The sequence below is a fragment of the Urocampus carinirostris genome, chromosome 6, assembly GCF_059441175.1.
Source record: "Urocampus carinirostris isolate Australia breed hairy pipefish chromosome 6, RoL_Ucar_1.0, whole genome shotgun sequence".
NCBI lineage: Eukaryota > Metazoa > Chordata > Actinopteri > Syngnathiformes > Syngnathidae > Urocampus > Urocampus carinirostris.
The window spans coordinates 10423534-10451165 of record NC_142354.1 but is presented as its reverse complement, the minus strand read 5'-3'; the positions used below and the strand labels follow the sequence as shown (position 1 = coordinate 10451165).

Sequence of the window (27632 nt, the reverse complement as noted above, 5' to 3'; positions counted from 1 at the left end):
CAATTAACTTGACATGTTTTGGAATGTGGGAGAAAACCGGAGCACCTGGAGGAAACCCACGCAAGCATGAGGAGAACATGCAGACTCCGCACAGGAAGGTTCAATTTCATGACCTCAGAACTGTGCTGCACACGCGCTAACCACTGCTCCGCCGTGCTGCCCGATACATATATATTAGATAAAAAAATCATGCATTGTGATTTATGGATTTTTCTTTTTAGTTCATCTCTCTCACAGTGGACTATGAAAATTTCAGACCCCTCTATGATTTCTAAGCGGGATAAATAGCAATACATCAGGGTGTTCAAATATATATATATATATATATATACATATATATATATCTCATGACTTCAGAACTGTGCGGCTCATAAGCTAACCACTGCGCTGCCGTGCTGCCCTCCAATATTGATAAGTTAATCATTAAAAAACAATAAAAACCTGCATTTTTTTCCCCCAAATTGAGAAAAATATCCCAAATTAAGAAAAAAAATATACTGAAATTTAGGGGGGAAAAAGAATAAAATATTCAGGAAAAACAGAAAAGAAAAATTACCCCGATAACGAGACTTATTTTTTCTTTGAAGAACAGGAGGGAAAAAACCTTGAAAAAAATATATTTTTATTTCCGAACACAGGGGGTAAAATTTTGAAAACAGATTTTATTTTTCGTGCAGCACGTCATAAGAGGAAATCGCCCCATCAAAGCGGAAATGGCACATCAGCTCTACGTGCTGCAGGTGTTGACTTTCAACCTTTTGGAAGAACGAATGATGACCAAAATGGATCCAAATGATCAGGTAGAAATAGATAAACACAGAGAAAAAAAATCCAAGTAATTTGTAGCCAAAGTTTTAATTTATACTTCATAAATCTTTATTTATTTTCTCTTAGCTTGGATTTGTCCTGACATTCTAAAATGTTTTGATACTTGCAACTCAGACTCAAAGAGACGTGATTTTTGAACTTCGGAGGATCGCCTTCGATGGAGAAAATGAGCACACCGGCACAGAAAAAAGAAAGACCTTGTATGCTAAGGAGTATAAAATGCTGGGATTCACTGTAAGTAATTTTAGAATAATATTTATTCCTCAATGTTAAAAACTAGATTCCGTAATTTCCGCTGTGATGTCTTGAAACATTTATGTCGCCCTTCAAGAGAAACTAGTCGATGATTTCGCCAACATTATTCAAAAATACAGAATTGGAGAAAAGCAGGAGATTTTACAGTACTTTGTTAAATATGATATTTCAACTTTTTTACCCACAAGTGAAGTGCTCATTTCATACCTTAAAATTGTAACAGCAGTGGAAGTTGTTTTTAAAAAACCCTATACTTTTCTTTCCGTATCATCTGCGTCAATGTCGGGTTGCTGAAGTTTACTTTAATCCTTGAGGAATGATGACAAGCGAATGCAATCTGTTCTATTACTGCAGCAACCACTAATGACAGCTGTACAAAAAGAGAACATCTGTGTTGCAAACTGGCACAATTCTCCACAGTATGGTTGGGCCATTGCTGTCGAGTAGAAATATAGAGCTCACATTTTTTCCATGTATTCTTAGAAACACTTGGTCTCCTCTTTATCACCTGTGATTGTACGGGCTTCTGAATTTGTCAATACAGTACTTTGAGAATGATTTTGTTGTACTAATGTGTTTATGTTAATGCCAATTCAATTAGGTGATTAAAATTGACAGCTCTGGACACATCCGCGGGCCACTGTGTCGCTTTTCCGTACTAAACATTTCCCTGCGGATTTTTTTTTTTACAACGTAAGAAATCAACATGAATGAGTTAATTTTTAGGGCTGTTAAGCCTGCGGCCTAAAATCTAGTGCGGCTTGTACAAATACAAAGGTGAGTTTCTTTCTAAAATTTGCGCATAAGTATTCTCATCAAGTGTGCTGTGTAGTCTGGAATTTATGATAGTTTAATTTTATGGCTCTTTAAGATCTTAAAATCCAGTGGGGCTTATACAAAGACCAATTTGAGTTTTTTTCTTAAATTTAAGCATGCAGCTTTTAATCCAGTGCGCTTTGTTGTATTTAAGATTTTTTTCTCTCTTTTCAACATAGAACCATTTGAACCCCGCTCTGGACTTCACTCAGACCCCTCCAGGGATGCTGGCCTTGGACAACATGCTGTACCTGGCTAAGGTCCACCAGGACACGTACATCCGGGTAAGTGGAGAAGGGGGAAAAAAGGGTTTGTACGGGTGCTTGAAATCTTTGAAAATGTTTACATTTTGTTTTCAAGGTCAGGAAAATGCTGGTCTTTTGTGTGAAGTGCTTGAAAATATGTTTCTATGCAGTCTGACTCTATAGACCACACAATAAAGAAATAATAATTTAAAAAGTGTGAAAATTTTGCCGACACGCCTGCTCTGGTGGCTTGTCATTATGTCGTTGTCATGTGAAGCGTCACTGCCCCCTACTGGTCGCACCCGAGAGGGGAGCTCTATTTAGAAGACCAGCTCTTTTGGCTTGGTCCCCAAACCGCTCCTTAAATTGTTTGTTTTTTTAATGGCATATTATCAATATATCTAAAAAGGCAAAACAATTAAAAAGTATTAACTCTTCAGTGCTATAAAACAAAATGCTAAAATGCAAAAACATTAACTATTTACAGATACTTTGGAAAACATGCACATTATATAAATTAAAATAAGTCAAACAAAAAGCAAAAGATCAGGAGTCTCTAAGATTGAAAGATTAAATGCACTCTGCTTTAGGCAATCAATATCATTAAAATGAGGACAAACTTGACACGTTTCTGCTTTTTATACATCCAGTACCTTCTCTTTTTGTCTTCTATATTAAAGTAAATTATTACCTAGTACTTATAGAGCATTTTCTGTGTTTGTAAACAAGTGTGACATAGCCAAGCTGCAATGTGCATCGTTGAAGCATAATGGCAGAATTCATGTCAGTTTATAGCAGCCCTTTGACGCAAAAGGATTACAGATCAGAGATCCCCCAAAAAAGACAAAGCATGTGCTAAAAGCAAGATAGCGACATTTTTTTAGTCATCAAAGTCAACAGGAAAAAAAATATAAGTATATATTAATCAGCGCTGGATTTCTTCCTTTGAAGGGCCTGGAAATATTGAAATATTGGCCTTGAAAGTGCTTGAATTTGGCCATATAAAAGGTGTACGAACTCTGATAAAACAAATCGCCATAACGGTGTCTCTTTCAGATTGTCCTGGAAAACAGCAGTCGCGAAGACAAACACGAATGTCCCTTCGGCCGCTGCGCCATCGACCTGACCCGAATCCTCTGCGAGATCCTCCGAGTGGGGGAATTGCGTAAGTGCCCGGAAAGCGTAAAGAACGTTGCCCCCGTTTACTCCTTTTGTCTGTTTCGCAAGCGAACGAAGGCTGCAACGACTACCATCCCATGTTCTTTACGCACGACCGAGCGTGGGAGGAGTTCTTCTGCGTCTGCATTCAGCTGCTCAATAAAACCTGGAAGGAGATGAGGGCCACGTCCGAAGACTTTAACAAGGTCGGGAAGCTCCTATTGGGAATGTGCTGCAAAATCAATAAATCAAGAATCAAATGTTCTTGTTCTACTGGCAGACTGTTTGAATATTTTACATTTTTTTTGAAGAATGTATTTTGGAAAAATCTTTCCTAGTAAAATGATTTCTTTACTGAAATATAATTAATTATAATATAATTTGGCCAATTTCACAATTTATTTCTGGATTTTTGGGGGGTTGGGGAATTACCTAGACTTAAAACGGGTAAAAAAAAAAAAATTATTTATATATAGATATATAGATAGATAGATAGAGAGAGAGAGAGAGAGAGAGAGAGAGAGAGAGAGAGAGAGAGAGAGAGAGAGAGAGAGAGAGAGAGAGAGAGAGAGAGAGAGAGAGAGAGAGAGAGAGAGAGAGAGAGAGAGAGAGAGAGAGAGAAATAATGTACATAGTTTACAATTTATTCTGAAAATGATTTAAAGATCAATTATATAGTAGTAAAATAAGGAAAATAACCGGTCCTTTTCATTTGTTACTTTCATTCAAACTATTATTTCGTATTCCACAATGTATAATTTTTTGGAAAAACTAACAATATTACAAATGAGTAAAAACATTTATAATAATAATAATAGTTTACAATTTATTTTAGTAATTAATTTAAGAACAAAATAGTTTTTAAAATGAGGGAATTATAATTGTAGAAAAATAATCTTGTTTCAAGAACAATGTTTTTCTTCTACTGGCAAATCTTTTTTATTACTATAAATTTTTTGTTTGATGTTTTATAGAGGTTTAAAAAATATTACTGTATTTAAATGATAATAAAATATTGTCCCAATAAGTAAATAATCATTTTTTTCATACAAAAAGTTGTTTTCCTTCTGGCAGACCATATTGATTATTATTATTTGTATTTATTTTTAAAATAAATGTATTTTTTCCTATTTCACAATGTATTTGAATATTTTTTGACAAATAAAAAGTACTTGAAACGAGTGAAAGTATTACAAATTAATGAATAAAGAATAATATTTCTAGTATTTCTACTTGCAGATGTTTGTATTTTGAATATTCCCGTTTTTAAATGTATTATATTTTTGAATTATCTGAATAATACGGTGCTTAAATGAGAATAAATATTGTGAAATAAATAAAATAACTGTCTTTACAAATAAAAATGGCAGATAATTTTTTTTACATTCTATTTGAAATCTGAAGATTCTAAACCGTACCTAAATTATGTAAAAGTAAAAAAAAATTACCTATCGAGTATTAATTTATAATATTTTTCGAGAAAAATTAGTTTAAGACTATTTTAGAAAAAGAGGAATTTCTAAAATCTTTTTTGTACAGTCTGACTAGTATTTTTTTTTTTTACTGCTTAGCACATTTCTTACCATACTTAATATTTTTGTTATCTACATGGATAGTACAAATTAATAATAAGCAAATTCATTCTTTTTTATTAAAAAAATGCAATACGGACAATGAATGCACTTGCTTTTTTGTTTCAAAGTAATTCCAATGAAAAACTTTCAATTGTTGACTCTGTAATTTTTCAAATCTATTGCCAAACGGCGTCTCAGGTCATGCAGGTGGTCAGAGAGCAGATCACTCGGGCGCTCGCCACGAAGCCCCCCTCGCTGGAGCAACTGAAAAACAAGCTGCGAGCGCTTAGCTACTCAGAGATCCTGCGGCTGCGGCAGTCGGAAAGGATGAGCCAGGACGACTTCCAGTCTCCGGCCATTGTGTCAGCGCTACTCTTTTTCCTTTCCCTTTCGTCGTAACACGCTCGCGTCCCAAACGTTCCCTTCTGTCGTTGGCAGTGAGTTGCGAGAGAGGATTCAGCCCGAGATCGTGGAGCTCATCAAACAGCAACGACTGAACCGGCTCTGCGAGGGAAGTTGCTTCCGGAAAGTGGGCAACCGCCGGCGGCAAGGTAGCTGGCGGTAGCTGACGGTGGGGATGGTGTGTTGAGGGTGATGAGCTGTGCTGATTTTAGACTGTCACAATGCAGGTGAATTTATACAGAGACTTGATTACACACAGGTGGATTACATTTATCATCGTTAGTCATTTAGATTAACATTGAATCATTCTGAAATCGTCAGAAATAGACAGAGTTTTCTGCACTGAAAGTAAAGGGGCTGAATCACACATTTTTTGCACACCGTTTTTTTGTTTTATTAAAAAAGTCTAAAATATCCAATGAAGTGTGTTCCACTTCATGTTTGTGTCCCACTTATTGTTGATGCTTCACAAGAAATGACATTTTTATATCTTGATGTTTGAAGTCTGAAATGTGGCAAAAGGTCACAAAGTTCATGGGGGCCAAATAGTTTTGCAAGCCACTGTATTATAAAAAAAGTTTTATTCTTAGCTTCAAGGAGTCCAAAGACAATAATAACCTTTTAATGGTGGATGCAAAAATGTTGACGATCTATGAGGAAGTCAGAACCAGCTACACATAAAAAACAGATTCCGATTTGTAAGAGAGACCGGTATATAGAGGATATAATAATTTTGACTTTAATTAGGAAACGCCACCTTGGCTTGTATTTGTTTTGTTAAATGTTAACAAGTGAGCAGTGATATACTCAAAGAAAGTGCAACTAAAGTGGCCGCAGTAACTTACAAAGTTCTCTCAATGACACTTCACCGACCCCATCATGAAAATGAAACACTTACTGTAGGACGGATAACTTTGTTTCGGTTCCCATCGATCCTATGCACGTTGAGATGGCGGAGCCGCTAGAATGCCATGCGTTGGGTGTGATACAAAAGGGGCGGGGCTGTCGTCTGCCTTGCGTTCTGATTGGCGGAAATCAAGCGCTGTCGGATCTATTAATTATCCCTCCATTATCGTTGTTCATGGGGACCACAACCCCCCCTGCAATATCCGCAAATCAGTGAAGTAGCTCACAGTAAGTGGGGACCAGGGATGATGGATCCCAGCTACACGGGTGCTATTCATTTTAGACGGAAATAACTTAAAAAAAGAGCCGCTACTCATGACATAAATTTGTTTCTCCGCCCCCACTCTCACCAATGGTCGCCGAAGGATAATGGATCAAGGCCAAAACATTACAGTTCATTCCAGGCAATCCACAATGACACGTTTTCTTAGGCCCAAACCGGGGGGAAAAACATATGCCAGACCCTGCTTTAAGTAAGATATGACTGGGGATAATGGATCACAGCCACAACCATGCATTTCATTTTAGGCACGCCTCCCAATCAAAGTCCCTTCTGCTGGTCCTTGTTTGCAGCAATTCAGGATTGGTGATCATGGATCACAGACATATAGTTGCTGTTTATTTTAGGCAGAAATAATGGAAAAATAGTCGCCAAGCATGACACGCATTTGCTCTCTCAGCCTCCGCTATAAGTGGAAGTCCACTAGAGATAACGGTTTGCACAATGGATAGAAATGCAGCACACCACAAAAAAGAGCCGCCAGGCCTGACAAAATTGTTAAAGATAATGGATCGCAGCTGCATTAAAGCGGTTCACTTTTTGGTGGAAAGAATGGCCAAATAGAGCCGCCGTTCCCAACAAAAGTGTGTTTTGCCAGTCTCCGCTTGCAACAACATGCAATCAAGGAAAAATTGATTACGGCCACAAGGCTGCATGACACATTGTTGCTCTCTTGGCCCATGCTCTCAGCAATAGTCGATTGGGGATATTGGATCGTGACCTCAAAGTGCAGTTCATATGAGGCCACACTTGCATACACAGGCAACAAGGCTTGGATTTTTGGTTTTATATCTTGCAACAGTGACAATGAATATTTTACAAATAATGATGCTCTTTGTTTTTGGGTTCTTTTGGCCTCGCAGAGAAGGTTTGGTTCTGCCGACTCTCCCTCAACCACAAAGTGCTGCACTACGGTGACTTGGACGAATCCCCCCAAGGCGAAGTGCCTTTCGAGATGCTCAGCGACAAAGGTGAGGCTTAATCCCTCTTTTTGTTTCTTGTGCCGAAGCGATTGATATTTAGCAACAACTTTGAGGATTTTAAATCGTATTCCTCCAATTTCACAATTTAATGTCAACAAAAGGCTGTCGTTTGTACCTCGGGCTAGGGTTCTATCGAGTGTTAGGGTTGGAGCTATGGCCAAGGAGAAGTTTTGTTTTTTTAATGAACTACATTTGAGAGTATTTGTTTTTAGTTGCTGTGTCTGACATCAAGTCTGTGGTGAGTGGGAAGGACTGCCCTCATATGAAGGAGAAAAGCGCTCTCAAACAAAACAAGGTTAGTTCAAGGATATTATACTGTTTTCTTTTATGATGCTGATTGTCCGTTTGAAAAGCCTTCCTGCACTTTCTCCATGACAGGAAGTCATCGAGTTGGCCTTCTCCGTCCTCTACGATCCCGACGAGACTCTCAACTTTGTCGCGCCTAACAAATATGAGGTGAGCTCAGCCGGCAACAGTAGCGATTTTGTCCATGGATTTATTTCTTCTTTATTAAGGGTCTGTTGAACTAAGAAATAATAGCGAAAGAAATAATTGGAATACAATTTTATAAAAATCTTAGAAATACATTAGGTAGAAAATAGTACTTAGAGAAAAAAAGAGGGGGGGCTATGTCATTAAAATAAAACATAAATAAAAGGTTTGTAAAATAAAACAATACACAGAGGAAATGGAGGAAAATATTTAAAATAGGGAATTTTCAGAATAAAGTTACTTAAAGCAGTCTTTTTCAACAAGTGTGCCTTGACACGTCGGCTAGTGTGCCAGAGAAAATTGCCTTATTTTATTAGTATTTAAAAAAAACATAGCTTTCTGCCATTGATTGCCCTGCTGTAACATTCATCTATACCGGTAGGTGGCAGCATTTACTTTCTCTCTTTTTATAAAGCAATTATCTGCTCATGAGACAGAACAGGTACATATATTTATCACTTATTTTTGTTTTAATGAGGCTGTTTAACATTTTCCAACAGAAAATAATAAAATAAATAGAATAAAGTAAGAAATATAATTTAAATATTATATTGATATTTTACAAAAAAAAAACACTGAAAGAGTTAGAGCGTAGTGAAACATGTTTTGTTCCCCTAGAGAATAATTTTTGCTTGTTTTTAGTTTGCTTTTTTTCTAGAAAAACATCATAAAAATATGGTAAAACTTGAAAACAGATGAAACAGATACTGTAATACAATTCCAAATCACAGCAAAATTATTAACCAGAATGAATAACTTGGATTACATCCTTACCCACGGTGACCACAAATTATGATAAAAATGTTAATGTTAATGTTAACTGTTAGTACTTATAGTGTACCAAGGTGCTTATACCTTTACTTTATACTGCCCTTTTGCCAACATGATAATTTAAGAAAAAAAAAAACAACATGAAACTGATACTGGCAATTCATCTTTAAACATTTTCTACGGACGGTGTGCCTCAAATTTTATTCAAGAACAAAAGTGTGCCTTGTGTCAAAATAGGTTAAACAACAATGACTTAAAGGATAAAAAGTACCTTGAAAAATGTGTGTTACATAGAAAATTGAAAGAAAAGGTTACTAAAAAGTACATTTAGTAAAAAAAAAGGACACAAAATCGTTGAAAAATAGAACTTCACAAAATAACTCAAAAATTAAAAAAGATCTGGACTAACTCAGTTGAAAAATAAATAAAATAGGCACAAAGAAACTACAAAACATGTACCTTAAGAAATTTATTCAAACCATTTAGTTTACCCAAAACTGATTTTTGAAATAGTCCCAAGAAAAAAAGAGGGGAAAAACCTTTAAAAAACAATCTGAAGGAAACCCAAGTGAGTTTATAGTTAGGTAGACACTCAAAATAAGGACAGAAGACAGCAATGGATTTTGAGCGTGCATGACGAATAGGAGAAGACTGTACAAATCCCTCAAGATTCAAAACAATCCAACTCTATCTTTTTTTTAATAAATCGCCTGGGTTACAAAAAAGCAGAACAGCCGTAAATGATGTGAGCATCAAAGAATAGAAGCGTGGTTGCCAATTGTGAGAAGGCTTCTTTATGAAAAAGGTTTTGAATAAATAAAATATAGTTCAGTACAAACTCAAAATAAGGACAGTAGACGGCAATGAATTTTGACTTGCACGGAAAAAAGGGGAGGACTGTACAAAAACCCTCAAGATCCCCTGAGCCCTCTCTTTCTATTAAATTCTTTAAATTATGAAGAGGAGATTATTCCTGAAGGGTGCAGAAGTCAAAGAACGGCAACATGATTAACCCATAGTGAGAATGATGTATACAGTGCATAATAAAATGTGAATTTCCCTACGGGGATGAATAAAGTATCCATCTATCTATCTGTATATCTAATACTCAGCAACCCTGGCATCCTAAGCAATCACAGTCTTTATTGTAAGCAGAATAAAAAAATATCTGGACAAACATGATTTTATTAACCTATTACTGAGTCCACATTTTCTTGAGGAAATCATGCTAACTGCCTTGAATTTCTCCGGAATGCGTATTCGGAACGTCAGTATTGCATCTGGACAGACGGTCTCAGCGCACTTTTGGGGCGCGAGATGAGCAGCGAGCTAGCAAGAAGTGACCTGGACACGCTCATTAGCATGGAGATGAAGCTCCGCCTCCTGGATCTGGAGAACATCACTATCCCCGAAGCACCGCCCCCTGTGCCCAAGGAGCCCAGTTCGTACAATTTCACGTACAATTACGGCTGATTGTGACGAAAGCTCTCGAATGTGACGTTAAAAAAGGTACGAGGGAACTTCGAAGGTGACGTTGAACTACAGTAGACCCCCGGGATACGACATTAATCCCTTCTGCGGTGTGCAAAGTGAAATTTCTGTATAGCGGTGGATAGAAAGCTACGGTAACCCTTGGTCCCTAAGATAAAAACATAATTCAACAGGCATTGAAGCGTATATAGTAAGAACTAAGTAAATCCAATGTACATATGTATGATGAGATAACATTACAATCAAATATACATTTAAAGGAAATATGGCATTTGATCTATGTTTGATGCGACGTGAATTGAGCTGGTCGAGTGGAGTAGCGGATGGATGCAGAAGGGCGAGACAACAGCTTGCAAGAATTTTCCTCCCCTTAGAAGACTTCCCTGCCTCGTTAAATTTAATAAAAATTGTGATTGGTGCCGACTAGGCAGCATAACAAGGGTAGCAATTTGTGTGCCCTCTTCATATTTCTTTCATGTTGGCTTAGTTTACACGGTTATGAATATAGTAGGAATAAATACATTATTGTAACGCCAAATTGCAAAGACTTAACAAAACACAGGAGATTCTGGATGAAAAAACTGAAAGGCATTGTGGGAGGTCGTTCAGTTAATAGCATATCTGTATTTTCACAATGCTGTGATGCAAACCAAAAGCAGACTGACGTTTTATATGAAGTCGACCAACAGCAGACAGCCATCTTAGAGACACAACTGGTTATGCGGACTAACACCGCATTGAATCCCTGGGGTTTTGGGGAGAACAAAATATTGAGTTGTTGGGTCTGTAAAGTGGGAAAAGCATCTTATTCCACACTGTAAAGTGAAAATGCCGTAAGGGCGGGGGCGCCATATCCTGGGGGTCTACTGTACTTGCCTTGGCTTTTTGTTAGTACATGTGATTGTATGAATCGTTTGAATGTGCTACATGTGTCTTGTTTTCAATTTTTCTCTTCGCATCCTGAAAATTCTGACTGATCTCCAAAAAACACAGTCAATGAGCAAAAAGACTTAAGATATTGGCCTACCACACTTAAACGGTACAAGAATGCAAAGTACGATGGCGGCAACGCTCATACATTCTATTTTTTTCCCTTCAGACGTGAGTCGGAGGCTTTTAGAACAATTAGCATTTTGCTTTTTATACCAACAGTTACGATCCCACCCAGCACCGGACGTCTTTTGGATGTCGGATTTTGAGTTATTTCTGGTCTGGTCTGATTCGGAATTGATTTAGTTAGGAATGGACGTTTAAAATTGGGTCTTGTGGAACCCATCCGAACCGAGGTTGAAAATGAAGCCTCCGGAATGTCGTCTCTTCATTGCTTTTCAACGATTACTTTTTGTTCAAATGACTTATGGACTGAACTGTCTCTTCAGTGTCTTTTCAACCCATTTTTGGGGGGTTGGGTTGAAAATAGAAAATGAAGTTTGGTTTAACCCATCCAACCTGGAACAAGCTTATTCCACAAACAGTCCTTAGGTTTACCATTGTCCAACTTTAGCAACCACAAAGACGTCTTTTCAATGTCTGGAAAAAGACAGGGTTGTTTTTTTTTTAACTGTTTGACTTTTCAACAAAATGTAGACGTCTTTCAAACTCAACTTTGGCAACCTGTTTCCAACCACTTTTGGTGGTGGGTGCAATTCATGGCGAGCTAATGGTGCTACTGCAATTGGCTGGCAACCAGTTCAGGGTGTCCCCTGCCCACTGCCCGGAGATGGCTGGGATAGGCTAACCCCCCCACCGACCGCTTTAAGAGTCCTTGATGCGACGTTGGCTATTTCGTGAGTTACAAAATAAACAAGTGTTCATCTTCCATGAATGTGTAATTTAACGACACTCCGTGTTTTCGTCCGCCGTGGTTGTTGATATCTCCGCCTGGTTGAAGGCAGAATAGTGACGCCCGTCGCCTATCGATAACGTGCGGGTCGGATAAGTGCCTTTAGACTGTTCAACCAGCGGTCGCAGTCCAAAAGACCGGATATGTATCGGATTCAGGAACACATTTGGGTCTGTGTGAAAAAGGCGGAAATGTGCCGTTCGGACAGATTTTAGGACAGAACCTTGCTGTCTTTTTAACATCTTTTCAATCAGTTTTTTATAGCTGGGCCTTGTCTGTGATTCAAGTGTAGCCCCCAAAGTTGTCTTTTTTCAACGTTTACTTTTACACTCATGAAAGACGTCTTAAGGACAGAACCTTTGAGTCTTTTTACCATCTTTTCCACTACTTTTTCTGCCTAGGGCTGTCTAATATGGTTCGAAACCAGCCCTCCCAAAAGACATTTTCTCCACTTTTTTGAAAACATCTTTTGGATGGACTCTCGGCACCTTTTATCGTCTTTTAGAACAATTATTGCTGGGTGTTGTTTGTAAAACAAATACAGATGAAGGAGATCCTTTACATAGGAGTCCAAAAGTAGTTGGACCTGTGTTTATCTCATGGAATGTGGTTCAAATTTTCAAGGTCTGGATGAAAAGACTGAAAGGCATTGTGGGAGGTAGTTCCGTTAATAGCATATCTGTGTTTTTCAAGGTCTTGAAAGAGACGCTTTTCAAACTTTCGCTTTTCAACCAAATAAAGAGCTTTTAAGACAGAATCTTTTCAACCCTTCTTTTCTGACCAGGCCTCGTCTGATGTAGTTCAAATTCAACCCCCCAAAAATCGTCTTTTCATCACCTGGAAACGTTTTCTACACTCGGACTTTTTAACTCAATGAAGACATATTTAAGACAGAACCAGTTTTTGCTGGGTGGGACGGTACCACTCACGAAGCAGAGGCACTCGTTGAAACACATTTTTCAAATCACCGACGATGTCGAAGGGAAGAGAAATCTATTTTTGTAAATGATTGTGCACTGAATGCTTTTGAAAAGTATAACTTTTTATGCCTTTTTGTTTTTTAGCATGCCTGTTGTTGTTTGTCGGAAGTATTGACCAGGCCTGACTGTGTTTTCAAAGCTCCCATTGCTTATTTTGTGCGCGCGTTTTTATTGGTTGGCACTTTATCTGACCATGACGATGTCAAGACAAGGGATGTCGGGGGGGTTTCGTAGGAAATGGTCCTGGTGAATGTCGTAAATGTCAAAATAAGAGGCCGCAATCAAAGATTTCCAACGGAATCGACGCAGCGATAGAATGTATTCGCCTTATATGCTAACATCGTTTTTGCATCGATAGGAATCTCTTGTCATAATACTGAACGGATCCGTGTCGATTTGTACATAAAACTGAAGAAAATTGATGTAGTTTACAGTACATTTGTAGTCGATTTATGTATATATGGTTTTGTGTTGCCTTAACTGCAAAAAATGTACTGTATCTTGTTCCATGGAATAAAAATAGTAACTACCGATTGAGAGTTGTGTCTTCAAAAAAGGGGGAATGACTTTTGGGGCATGGGGAAACTGTCGATTTTACGAGCGAAAACCGATGCCTCTCCGGAATATTAAGAACCACGACATATGCTTGTTTAAAACTGGAAGTGGCAAACGTTGAGCAAAACAGAAATGCAAAGACTTCAAAATAAAGTGAGCGATAATATCACATGCACGTTGAACATGAGCAATAGTACATCCAGTAAGCGCCTACAACAGACTTCATCATTTCAAACCATAGAAAGCTAATTCTCTTCCAGAACCATTTTTCCTCTTGCGATTGGTCAATACTCATTTTTCTATAGATGACGTGCTGTTGACTGTCAATTTGACGCGTATTTAAAAGCTTAACATTATTTGTATTTGATCTGTTTCTCATATTTGGGGGGATCATATATATTTTGATTTATGTTTCCACTGTTTCTTGTAATTAATTCATAATTGTTTTTGCTTTAAGTCAAGTCAAGTCACATTTATTTATCTAGCCCTTAATCACAAAAATGTCTCAAAGGACTGCACAGGATTACAATTACACAATTGCACAATTACCTGATCTTAAACCAGCATGCGGGCAAGGAACAACTCAAAACCTCAGTGTGAGGAAAAAAGAGTAATGCAGGGGTTGACATGCTTCAGGTCAGATGCTAGTCCGCTGACTCATCTCAAATCGTCCTTCTCCCTCGTATCAGCCAGGCAGGCAATCGGAAAAAGACAGGACAGTACAGAATATGAGGTGGGCATCAATCATAAGCTTTGGAACAGAAGTGTGTCTTAAGCCTCGATTTAAAAACTTCCGTTGAGGTTGCAGATCTTATCTCCAGAGGCAGGGCATTCCATAACACCGGGGCCCGGATGGAGAACGCTCTCGAGCCTGCAGACTTCTTGGCCCTCGGAGTCACAAGTAGACCGGGATTTTCCGAGCGCAGACTCCCTGCAGGAACATAGGGGGAAATCAAAACCGAGAGATAAGAGGGTGCAAGCCCATGCAAACATTTATATGTTAATAAGAGAACCTTAAAGTCACATTTTAAGTGGACTGGGAGCCGGTGCAAGTTGGCAAATACAGGAGTAATATGCTCAAACTTTTTGGTCTTAGTCAAAAGTCTAGCTGCTGCATTCTGAACCAGCTGCTTTAAGAAGTTGTTAAGCAATGCATCCCTGCCGAGATTTGCATCCCCTCGCTACTATCACCACTTTTACCTCGTTTTATCTCACTTTTCGGGAATGTAATGGCTATTTATATACGGCGTGCATTACCGTTCGATTGCATTCACAACAAATACAAGACGGAATGGTTTAAGTTGTATTACATTCCCAACAAATGCAAGACAGAGTAGTTTTGGTTCCATGTTTGCCATCACATTCCCGAAAAGTGATATAAAAGTGAGATAAAACGAGGTTAAAGTGGTAATGGTAGCTAGGGGATGCAAATCTCGGCAGGGATGCATTTCTCGGCATATCACCGGCAGCCGTTGCACGATTAACCGAAATCTAACCAATATTACGATGGGAAGTAGTGCGGTTGTGTAATTGCAAGACTAGTGTGGGTGTTTTTCCTTTTTCAAGGAATTATAGTTTCATGTTTGTGAGTGATCGGAATTGTCCAAGTTCGAGTTTCAACAATGCCGGACATTTTGAAGTTTTAACAGCACTAGCCAATAGAAGCCAGGCAAGGTTTGTGAGCGGCACACAATGCCACACGCCCTTGCTCTCCAGCAGAGGGCGCTTTTTTTCTTACAGTTAAACAAGGGTTCCTACAGTCAAGTCAAATCAAGCCAATGTATTCAAGACCTATTAAGACTTTTTTATAAAATTTAAGTCGACAAAAACACTACATGCTTTAGAAGTAACTTTAATGTTTATTTACTTTATTTGTATTAAATTAAATACTAGTCAATTCGAAAACTTTCGAAAAACGTAGTTCTCTCTAAAGTTGTAGACGCGGAGAACAATAAATAAAAAGGATGTTCTTCATGGATCCTAAGTCAAAATGACTGATTCCTGAAAACTCTTCTGCTACCTTCACCAAGCATTTTTAGCTTCATGCATGAAAAATGACTTTGGTACGGTGTTAAAAAAAAAAAAAACACTGCTATACTCGTGGCCCATTTTGAGTGTAGTGTCACAAAAACACATGCTTGGAGAAAAATATTGGGGAACATTGATCAATATGACTAAATCTTGGCGTTTACATTTTTTAGACGTACGAAAATTGGATGGAAGACATTTCCATGCCAATCAAGGCCTTGAATGTCTTTCAAGACTTTTCAAGGATCCGCGGGAACCCTGGTTCAGTATCTTGAGCCTTAGTCTACCGTGTAAAGCGGTAGAGTTGGCACCTGGCAGGTAGGTTAAAGCATTATTGTTATAAGACACATTTTCTTGAATTTGGCAATCTGTCCAGAAGGAAATCTGTCCGGAATGTCGTTGCCATGGAAAACAAGTCTGTCTTCCTCGATTTATTTTCGTTGCAATCTGTGTTCACGTTTACGAGCCAAGGTTTGTAAGGGTGCTGGAAATCATTGTAAATGCTTGAATTTTGAGTGAAGTGCTTGACATTGTTGCCATTGTCCTTTTTTCCTGGCAGTCTGACTCTAAATACCACACAATAAATGTAGAAACAATTTTAAAAAGTGCGTGAAAATGACGCCGACACGCCTGATCTGAGTCATTATGTTCTTGTCATGTTGAGCGCCGCCGCCCCCTACGGGTCGCACCCGAGAGGACACCTCTTGAAAACTGGCTCCTTTTTGTCTCAATTATTGCGCGCCGTTGTTACCCAAGACGTACAAAGCCCCTTTTCGTGTTTGTAAACAAGTGTGACGTAGCCAATTGTTGTCAGTTTACAGCAGCCTATTGACACGAAAAGATAGTAGATCATCGATAGGGACAGCTCAAAAAAAGTGCTAGCAGCAAGATAGCAACTAAGTCATCAAAGTCAACAAAACATTCTTTTCATCAGTGCTGGATTTCTTTCCCCGATGGTACTGGAAAAAAATGGCTGTGACAGTGCTCGAAAAGCGCTTGAATTTATCCGTGAAAAAAAAGGGTGTGTAAGACACCCTGGTTTTAGTTGATGATATCACAGTCTCATTGCAAAAGTTTAACAGGTAATAGACCTGGTCATAGAGGACAATGTCCTCTCGTATGTATAATCGATCAAATTCCCATTTATCTGTTCCATTATCAAAGAGAGAGGATGTTGCTCTTTATTAATCAAATGGCTTAATTATTTACATAACTGGTAGCTCAATTGGTAAATTTCCTGTACCTATCATTCAGGGTTGAGGGTTCAAACCCCAGTCTAACTAATATGAAGTCTAATGTTAGGGGCTTTATTTTGGAGGCATTTAGGGTTGGAGCAAAACTAAAGGTTTGGGTTGAAACTTAGTTCGGTAGTAGCTAGAGTTAGTGTTGTTAGTAGATATGGTTGAGTTTTTCCTTGCCTGCATGTCGGTTTAAGATCAGGGGATGGTATAATTGTAACCTGTGCAGTCCTTTAAGACATTCTGTGAAATGAATGGGACTTGTCTTTTGTGATTGGGTTATGGTTTTTGTTGGACCTATGGTTAATCTTTTGATTGGGACGTGACTGGTGTCTCAGCTGGTAGGATGCCTGTGTGCCACACAGTTGTGATTTTGTAAGGATTTTTAAGTAGATCTGTAAGCGCAAATAGTTCAGATGGTAAGACAATGATGTTACATTCACTGAGTCGAAGGTTCAAACCTCAGTCAAGGCTATATATATTCATAGTTTGGCTTTTGTTGGAGCAATCAAAACCATTACGTTGGCTGCATGTGAAAACCTTACCTTAAAATGCGTACTATTTGACTGAGAATTGAACCCACAACCCTATGAGTATAACATGGGCATGTTACCATTAGAGCCACTATTACAATTACAATTTCAAAGAGTTTTAGCTTTAACCAGGGTTATAATTAGCCGGCACGACAGTTAAGGGATCAAACCGACCTAGGGAGTAACAACAATAATAGCTCAAATGGTAAGATCACTGTAATGCAGTGTTTATGCTGTGGGTTCGATTCCCAGTCAAGACAATTGGAATTCAAGATTCAGGGTTTTGTTGGATCTAGCAGAACCCTGGCTCCTTCCAAAACACTAGAATTATACTAGCTCAACTGGGAATTGAACACACAGACCTGCAAGTGTAATCCATTGCTTTTAACATCTAGGCTACAGGTATTGTTACAAAATCCACCAACACTATAACCACAACCATATCTCCAACCAAAACCATAACTAGTTACAGTATAAACTCTAAACCTAGTTCCAACTGAAATCCTAACCCAAGCTCCAACACTAACCGAGAAAACTAGTTACAGCAAAAAACCCTCATCATTATTCCAACTAAAACCCGAAGTTTGGTTCAAACCAAACACAAACCTAGCTCATCACATCACCATATCCCAACCGAGACCATAATTTATTCTGGCTTGACCGGGGATTTGAACCCCCAACCCTTGGAGTGTAAAAGAAAGCTCTTACAAGTTAAGCATGTCTTCACGGCCACAAACCTGTGGGTGGAAATCAGGCAGTTTACCATTTGAGCTACTCATGATGATAACTTAACAAATGAGAAACCTGGTTTCTAACCAAAACCCTAGGCAAGGAATTCATACTGTATTGCCTGGGAATCAAACCCAAAACCCTCTGGGTATAGGTAAGGTAAGTGAGCACACAACACTTTAACCCTAGCCCCAAGCAAAACCCTAACCTACGATTTCAAATGAGTTTGTACATAGTTCCAAAGTAAGGTTCAAAACATCCTAGGTTTTCAAACTATTTTTTGTTTCGTTTTGTAGATTTCAAAGTACCGGTAGGCTTTTAAACTCATCCTAGAGTTTAAAAAATATGCTTAGGGTTTTAAACTTATCCAAAGATTTTAAATTATTTCTAAGTCATTTTTTTAGTTCAAAAAATTAAGATTTTAAACTTTAAGGTCTTTTAAGGTTTCAAATGAGTTTTTGCATGTTTAATAGTGTTTTATTAATTGGCAGTAAAATAACTTAAATTCAATTTTTGAAAGTCTTAAAAATATGAACACATATGATTTACATTTGTTTGAACTAAAAAGATTTAGTGACATTTAGCTGAGACAAGGACGCTTGGAATGTGATAAAGAAGACAAAGAACTAGCAAGGAACCAAGGGGAAGGAATACTAATAAAGGTAGGAGAACAATAGAGAGAGCCACAAAAAACAACATGGGTGCAGGATCGCGACAGTGTGTCAATAACACTGTGGTTAAATATAAATACACATATATACCAAATTAGGTTTTTGTAACGTAACCCCCGCGACAAACAAGGTTTCACTGTGTACATTATAGGTGGGTAATGAACAGTCCCTGATAAATGCAGATTTACATTACTATTTTTAAAGTAAGGTTTTACACTTATCCAAGGGTTTCAAACTCTGCAATTGATACAGAAAAACATTTTTAGGGTTTTAAAGTATGGTTTTCGTCGTTTTTAGGGTTTGAAAATAGGGTATTAAACTCGTCCTTTCAGATTAGGTGTCACATCGGTTTGGGGTTTGCTATGACAAACTACTAAAATGTTTAAATAACACATTTCTGCTCCTATAAAAATGCATGTCCATTTGTTGATGTGCACTTGCCACCACCTTGTGGACATATTCGGCAGTTGCAGCCGAATCACCCACTATTTTTTTAAACATTAAGGAGGAAAAACGTCAACAACGAAGATAAACTGCCAATTTAGAGACATTTTGCTCATTTCAAAGGTACAATGTGTAAAATGCGCCCGCTGGTTGGCGCTATGTTGCCTAGTACGAAAAAAAAACCAGTGACAAACAAGCACAGCAAGATGCCAGACAAACATGGTGGCAACTACTGTACATGTCTCCACCTAAGAATCTTCATAAAAACCAACATGGGTATGATAGTTAATGTATTTTTCTCATAACTCAAATCATTGTTTTTTTCCTACCGAATAGTCAAGTCATTTTTATTTGTGACGCCCTTAATCACAAAGAGTCCCAAAGGGCTGCACAGACCACATATTGTTGCAAACCACAGACTATTATGACACTATCCCCTGATCTAAAACCTACATGAGGGCAAGGAAAAACTCAAAAACCTCAACATGAGGATAATGAAGAAACCTTGAGAAGGGACCTCACATGTGGTAATCCCCCTTTCAGGATAACCAGGCTGCAATGGATGTTGCAATTACAAATAATACACATATAGTCAACAAAAATATCGGTTATTCATATGCTATAGAGTAGAAGTGTGTTTTAAGCTTAGATTGAAACAGTTCCACTGAGGTTGCAGATCGGATCTCAGAGGGAAGAGCATTCCACAGCACCGGGGCCCCGATTGGAGAACGCTCTCGAACCTGCAGAACTCTTTTTGGCTCTTGGTATAAAGGTGTTTGGTACCACTAGGAGGCAATAAATAGTACACACTGTCCCTTTAAGGATTTATTTTCTTACACTAGGAAAGAAAAACGTTTCAGTCAAGTACACGAAGAACCCACGCTGAAAATATTCAAACATAATCCACTAACCAAATTGTCAAAATGGTTCCTGAAAAAAAAACGTCCTTTAGCGTATTTAAATTAATACTTAAAAAAGTGAAGAAAAACATATTCAGTCTTCCAATTCAGATTCTTTTTCTATAATTAGAAATGAGTGAATTATTCTAAAAGCTGAGCTAAGGATTGTATTGAAAAAACAAAATCTTACATATTTCCATGGGCGAAAGATCCGAGTATTTGAGTTTTAGCATTTAAAAAAAAACCTCAAGTCCTTTAAAGTATGTGGAAGCAGCACGAGGCCTGCAGGAAATAACATCAAGTACACAATGGGAAACAGATGGGAGGCAGTGACGCAAGTGTAATGGACGTTACGTCAGGAGGATTTCATTTTTGCACATACGTACTGTGCTTATAACACTTTGTATGTATAGCAATGTTCTATCAAATATACTTTATTCATTATTCTCCCAATAATATTATGTGACAATGTTTGTTGTCCTTAGTCGCCGGATTAGGCAGGTTTGTAGATACTTCAAGAAACATCGCTCCCTGCTGTTAATTCAGAGAAGCGGTATTGATGAGAGTCAAATGATGCGTTCATTGAAAACCCGAAATAATCTGAGCAAGAATTCAAAGACAAGACACGGGAAGAAAATGGTTATGAAAATGTTAAATTCATATGAATTTCAATACAAAGTACATTAGAATGATGTGATGACATTTTTGTGTTCATTTAAACTCACCCTGTTTCGAAATGAGGGTTTTCACTCATCACATCCTTGAGTCTCGATTTAGGATTTTAAGGTTTTGATTTAAAAGTAGAGATTCAAATCATGTTTTTTTCATCCTAGTGTTTCAAATGGTGCTTAGGGGTTTAGATTAGTGTTTTAAACTCATCCCAGGGCTTTAAACTCAATCTGGGGTTTTAAATTAGAGCTTTACGTAGTTTTTAAGGTCTCGAAGTAGGTTTTTAAGTCTTCCTAAGCTCTCAAAATAAGGTTTTATACCCAACCTAGGGTTTGAATTGGGCGTTTTACATCGTTTGGAGGTCTTAAATGACTTTTAAACTCAACCTAGAGATGCATATTATGATTTAAAGTCGTTTTCAGCGTTTCAAAGTGGTGTTTTCAACTCCTGTAGTTTGAAATGAGGGTTTTACGTTTGCTTCCAGGGTTTGAAAAGCAGGATTCAAACTCATCCAAGGGTTAAAACCCCATTTGAGGGTCTAAGATGAGGGGTTTTAGCTCAATTTAGGGTTTGAAATTAGTGTTTTACTTCGTTTTAGGGGTTTAAATCGGGGGTTCTCAGGTTTTTAAATTCCAGAAAAAGAAACACTGCCCTCTGCTGTTGACTCAGAAAAGATCTGTTAATGAGAGTCAGACGATGCTGTCGCTGAAAACCTGAAAAAAAAAAGAAATCAGAGGAAGAAACACAGAAATAAGGAAAAATGATTTCCAAAAGGTTTGATTCACATGAATTTCAGTAAAACTGGATTGAAATGATCAGCTTGCATTTATTTTGTGTACGTTGCATACTGTTTAAAAAATAGCCATAGAAAGTAATCCCTTGTTTTACATGGGGTTACGTTCCAAAGGTTACCCGTGTCAGCAAAATCCAATTTTACAGTTATCATAGAAATAAAATATTCTAGCAAACATTGAAATCAAAGAACGGGCCCAAGCATTCCTCTAACAAATAAAAATACTACATACAGAGATTTACGTATTGTCAGGACCAGAACGGAAACAGGACCCAATTGCGTTACGTTTCTCATAAGTTTTATTAAAGAAAAGAGGAAGGGCTGCGCCCACGATCCTGGATTCGCTAGGCGCGGGAAGCAAGTCGCTATCGTACTCGGATTGTGATCCGAACACAGAAGTGGATCTTCCGTAGCGAGCAATGGCGGTGTCAAGGACGGAAAAACAGGTTGATAGCGGGACAGGTGAGCAAAAACATGGTCGGGGTCAGAAACGGGTCGTAAGCCGGGACGGGAGAGTAGACGTGGTCAAGATCAAAACAGGTCGTAGGATGAGAAAGACGGGAGCAAAAGTGGAATAGGTGGGAGTCAGGGTCAAAAAAGGCTTGCCTAGTATACACTGAGGTTCGCAGGCGGACTGACAAAAGGGTTCAAGTACTGATCGGGAGCCAATCAGAGTCCGAGGTAGTTGTCGCCAAAGGAGCGGGCACAGGTGAGTCACATCGGTAATCATGACACGTATATATCGTAATTTTATTTTCAGTGATTTTTAAAGTCAACGGTTCTCCCCGAAATCAATTCTTGTAATGTCATATGCGGCACGTAAAAACGCAGGAAAGCAATGGGGCGGACGCGAACACATCTTCGTATAATCGCAACATATTTGGGAATATTTTCACATTCACGATTACCGTCTTTTTCCTTTCCATCTTCCGCCTTTGTCACCAGCCATGACTGAAACGTGGAGGAAATTACGTCAACCCGTAAATACGCAAACAACTTGGGCTATTTCTTACAGCGACTCCATTTTTATATTGAAAACCACGTACCTCTTTGGTATTTTGGACATATTTTGGGTTTATACCGAGCGATAGCGGTAAGCCCCGAAGTACCGAAGAAGCGCTCCGCGAACTTTGCGTTGTCTAACACAAGGAAAGAAATGTTAAGTTGATAATGATTTCTTGATTAATTCTTGACTTGATTCCTTGACCATTACATTGCTCTTCTTTAATAAGGAACATTATTAATGATTTATGGTCCCAGAAGTATATGATAAGAGTGTAAATATTTATTTCTTTTTTTAACAATACCTACTCTCTTATACGGACTGTTGAGACAATTAGAATGAAGGAAACACTACATGATCAAAATCACTTGAAGCAGCAGGGCCATGAAACGTGAACTGTATTGATAAGGAAGTGTTTGTTTCCTTTTGCAACGCAACAGATAAATTATTACAAAACTTATTTCAACTTCCGTGCGAGGGTTTCATTTAATGTCGCAATGTTGGAATAAATGATAACATACCTTGAAAGAACATCTGTGCGTGTGTCAGATTGACCTTAAGTGAAAGTTGAAAGGCATCCTTAGCAAATGAGTCACTTAAGGCAATTAAATGTAACCTTTCGCTAAATGTCAAGCAGGAAAGATAGATGGAAGACAAAGACCACAGGTGTTAATATCAAATACCCCGAGGGCATCGCTCGGCAAAGAAAAGTGTCAACAGAAGAAAATTAAAGCAATTCAAAGGTCACACTTAAAATTTGGTTGCTATGTTCTTCGGCCACAATTTTACAGTTGCCGTGTAAAAACAACATTGGTTTTATAATCCCCCAAAAAAATCGACCTACGTTGCATCTTACATTCAGGGTTGATCTATCTCTTAACCAACAAAGTCTTCGGGTAATACTTACTGTGGTGCGTCTTAGGAAAGTACAGCCTGGTGGCGCCCATCCGTCTCTTGGCTGTTTTTTTTTTTTTGGGGCTTTGCTCCCCCACATACAGTGGGGCAAATAAGTAATTCATGCACAATAGCTGGTTGGCTTTCTCCTACTTGAAAATATTAGAGAGGCCTGTGAACGACAACACGGGTGAACCTCAACCAGGAGAGACGGAAGGTGAACAAAAACTAAAAATCCCATTGTCGGGCTTGTTAAATAATTAATTTCCAAATTACAGCAGAAGATAAGTATTTGGTCACCTACAAACAAGCAAAGATTCCTGGCTGTCAAAGAGGTCTAACTTCTTCTAATGAAGCTTCACTTGATACCTGTATTAATCGCACCTGTTTAACTCTTTATCGGTATAATAGATGATTGTCCACAATCTCAGTCAGTCACACTCCAAACTCCACTATGGCCAAAGAGTTGTCGAAGGACACCAGAGACACGACTGCAGACCTGCATCAGGCTGAAAAAACTGGATCTGATAGGAAACGTTTGGTGTAAAGAAATCATCTGTGGGAGCAAATATTAGAAAATGGAAGACATAGAAGACCAGTGATTAAGCGGTAAATGAATATCTTTATCTGACTTTAAACATTTCCGACAGAGCTACCGTGTCGAACCTGAAATCTTAACCGAGGAAGGAATTTATTACGATCGTAGTGCACTCGCAATATTTCTTTTGATCCTCACATAATCTCCGGTCATCTTTGGGGAAAAAACGTCTGGAATCATTTTGCTCTCCTCTGTGATGAGGGAATGCAGGCACATGGACACTATAAACACACACAGGGAATGGTCTCTTTGGATCCCCAGGTACTCGGCGGAAGGCCTACAGGCGCACACACGCAAACCCACACACGTGCGTGCACGACCGGTCTCATGCATGTGTTACAAGCAACATGTTTACGCCCAACGTCACAGCCTTGCTAGCTAGCAAAAGCAAGGAGGAAGTGTATGACGGTGCCAGGGTTGGAGCAAAAGGAATGCCTCACTGAGCCTGAAAATTCTCACACTGGTTGACACGCAAAGGTCTCCGCCGTTTCTTCCCGCAAAGGTCTCCGCTGTTCCCGCAGGATGCCGACCGCTTCTTTTGGGAACGCCGTCCGAACGTCTCCTGGACAAAAAGGTGAATTTACCGTCCGCTTGCCGAGACTTGCCCATCTGGAAGCCTAACACGCCAACTTCACGTTTGCCAGAGTCGTTCGTTTAGGGTGACTCAACAGTTTTTTGGCGCGTTACTTACATACGGCGGGAGTGTCACTTGCAAAACTTGCACACGTGCCAATTAACAGTGATGATACAAACAGCTCTGAACGGCTTCTGTTATGTCGGCATTAGTTTTATTTGGTTTGCTCTCTGCCCACGTTAAAGACACAAGTTTGGATTTAGAAGCATTTTTAAGCTAGCTTAATGAGAGAGCACATTTTGCAAATGTGTGAAACCGACCACGGAACACAAAAAGACAAAGTGAACCGGATTTATTCAGAGCTACGGGACATAGTCAGAATCGTACAGGCCAGAGTTAATATGCTAACATGAGCAGCTAGCTGAAAAAGCAAAGCAGAAGTCAACAAATTGTAAAAACATGAATTATGGACCAATCACTATGTGGCAGTCATCTAGTGATAAAAGCTCCAAATTGTCGTTCCGGTATCCATACCAGAAGAATAGAAGAAAGTCTCATTAGCTTCTTATAAGACAAATCTCTATCTGTTTAATAAATTAAGAAAAATTACTATGTGTGTGGTTTTATTCAGGAAAAAAAAGTGCTTCTTTGTTCTAGGACTTTTTTCTACATAATTAAAATGAACACCATACAGCGACATCTGTACTACAGTGCTGGCTGAAATTGTGATCTTTCTGCTTAGAATTGCTATGTCTGGCCTTTAGTGTAATTGCAACACTTGTCTTGGGCTTGTGCAAAACACAATGCTTTTCTGCGGTAATTATTTTCTTTCAATGCAGGATTCCTTGGCTGCCGTCTTGTCTTAGGATTTCTGGTACTGTTCTGTGCCTTTCTCACGGTGTCGACAACCACTCCCGACACTGATTACGGCGGCGTTCCCTTGTGGATCGACCGTATGCTGGGCGAGCCTAGTGTGCTGAGCCTGCAGGGCCGCTTAGACAGAGCCTGGTACAGAGCCACTAACCCTCAATCGTGCCCGCAACATTGCGACTGCCCCATTCAGTGGCTAACAGCAATCTACTGTGACCAACGAGGCCTGGTAAATGCCCCTGAGGAACTACCGGCTGGAACGCAGTATCTGTTTTTGCAGGTAGGGAAATGCTTGAAAAAGATGTGCTCTATTACAAGTTTCCCATTTCTTTGACCTCTTCTGCAGAGAAACAACATCTCCTCCCTCACCTCCTCTTTTCTGGCAAACATTACTGGGCTGCACTGGCTCATTCTGGACCACAACCGTTTGCAAAGTGACCATCTGGACCAGAGTGTCCTACAAAACCAGACCCAGCTGACTTACCTTTTTGCCAACCATAACCTGTTGAGCTCAGTGCCCGGGAATTTGCCAGATTGTCTCAAGCAGCTCCGGCTGGCACATAACCAAATAACCAGCATCGGGTCTGAGGCGCTCAAGAACCTGAAGAACTTGACTCTCCTGCTTCTACAGGGAAACCTTTTGAAAACCATCAAACAGGGAGAGCTTCAAGGTACAAATACCTCCCTTTACATTATTGACTGACTGTGGTTTATTTTATTTTGGGTAGCTCTAGGCCACTAGAAATAACAAACATTTGAAGAATCTCCTGACGGAATCTAGTGTACACAATTGAGCATGCATGCACATCCTCTCTTTCAGGTCTTGTTAATTTGAACTTGTTGGACATCAGTGGCAATTTCTTCTCATCTGTTCCTGGACATTTACCAAGCTCAGTGCAGCAGCTCTATCTGTCCAATAACTCACTCTCTGGACTCGAAGAGGACAGTTTTGTGGGACTTGTCAACCTCAAATACCTTCGGCTAAGTCGCTGCCACCTGGAAAGTGGCAATGTCCACCCTAGGGCTTTTAACTTTTCAACCCTGGTGGAACTGGACTTGTCCTACAACAAGTTTATCGATATCCCTCAAGTACCCACCACCCTTCAACACCTCTACCTAGAAGCAAATGAGATACAAGGTGAGTTTTTTTAGGAACAATCATGCACCAGGGCTGGCTTCTGATACTGCATCAAATATTTATGATACCTTATGGACACTTAAAAGACACTTCACAACCCCTCCAAACAGCACCCAAAAAAACTCAAAACAATGTTGTGTATATAATAATACCTTTGACAGCAAATGTGTTTTGTAGATACATTTTTAATTATCACCAGTTTTTCTAAATCAAGTCTAAATCAAGAACATACAGGTTAGGGTGTGTAAACTGTGTGCATTGAATTTAGATTTACAGTAGTGACGAATCGGATTTACAGTGAGGAATGTTTGCAGAAGAAAAGGGAGATTGGTATAAAAAATCTGATTGTTTAAGACTCTAGGAAATAACACCAGATGAGTGAGAAGCACATGTTCTTCTACTCTGTATTCTCTTTCCTCTGTCTCAATATGTGCTCCGTCATTCTGACCAGGCGCTGCTAACTGAATTTCAACAACAGTTCCACTGAGTACACATCGAAGACTATTATTTGGGCGGTAGCTCTGGCTCAAAGACTAGGGCAAGAAAAGTGTTTGCTTGGAGGTTTCCTACCAACGCCACAAAAAAAGTCAAGCCAAAGCTCCCGGTCTGGACAATGACTGAAACGAAGTGCTGTGGTTTTCACAGCCTCCTGCAGTACATTTGACATGAAGTACTGTAAGACATACAGCGCGGTTGGGAGGAAATGTTTGCAAGTGGTTCTAACCGACACACAGATCATGGCATAAAACCAACGGTCTGTAACCAATCTGTTCTCTTTAGAGTTCAACATGACCAGCTTCTGCAGAGAAGTAGGACCCCTGTCCTATTCCCGGTTGAGGATCCTGCGACTGGACGGCAACAGGTTGTCCCACCAACATCTCCCTTCTGACTGGGTGAACTGTCTGAGGGTCATTCAAAGTATTTACATTTGAAGGTTTAGAAAATGAAATAAACTTCTCAATGTTTGTCTGG

At 39.1% G+C, this 27632-nt stretch overlaps 2 protein-coding genes across 6 annotated transcripts in view; both read left to right on the top strand.

The window, feature by feature from the left end:
• Positions 1 to 13555, top strand: part of elmo2 (engulfment and cell motility 2) — a 28547-nt gene extending 14992 nt beyond the window's left edge. For all 5 annotated transcript variants that reach the window (XM_088337814.1, XM_088337818.1, XM_088337816.1 and 2 more), the window contains 11 exons: positions 678 to 800; positions 943 to 1062; positions 2079 to 2183; positions 3201 to 3309; positions 3372 to 3508; positions 5075 to 5238; positions 5315 to 5427; positions 7328 to 7435; positions 7660 to 7742; positions 7826 to 7903; positions 9983 to 13555. In XM_088337814.1, coding sequence (XP_088193940.1) covers positions 678 to 800; positions 943 to 1062; positions 2079 to 2183; positions 3201 to 3309; positions 3372 to 3508; positions 5075 to 5238; positions 5315 to 5427; positions 7328 to 7435; positions 7660 to 7742; positions 7826 to 7903; positions 9983 to 10183 — 1341 coding nt within the window. In that variant the 3' untranslated portion in view covers positions 10184 to 13555. The remainder of the gene's footprint in view (positions 1 to 677; positions 801 to 942; positions 1063 to 2078; positions 2184 to 3200; positions 3310 to 3371; positions 3509 to 5074; positions 5239 to 5314; positions 5428 to 7327; positions 7436 to 7659; positions 7743 to 7825; positions 7904 to 9982) is intronic.
• A 10534-nt stretch (positions 13556 to 24089) lies between these two features.
• On the top strand, positions 24090 to 27632 carry LOC148363778 (lumican). The gene is made up of 6 exons (XM_088337328.1): positions 24090 to 24440; positions 24556 to 24713; positions 25492 to 25802; positions 25869 to 26193; positions 26343 to 26660; positions 27441 to 27632. Exons 1-6 carry the CDS (start codon positions 24283 to 24285, stop codon positions 27590 to 27592), a joined length of 1422 nt encoding a protein of 473 aa, XP_088193454.1. The 5' UTR covers positions 24090 to 24282; the 3' UTR covers positions 27593 to 27632.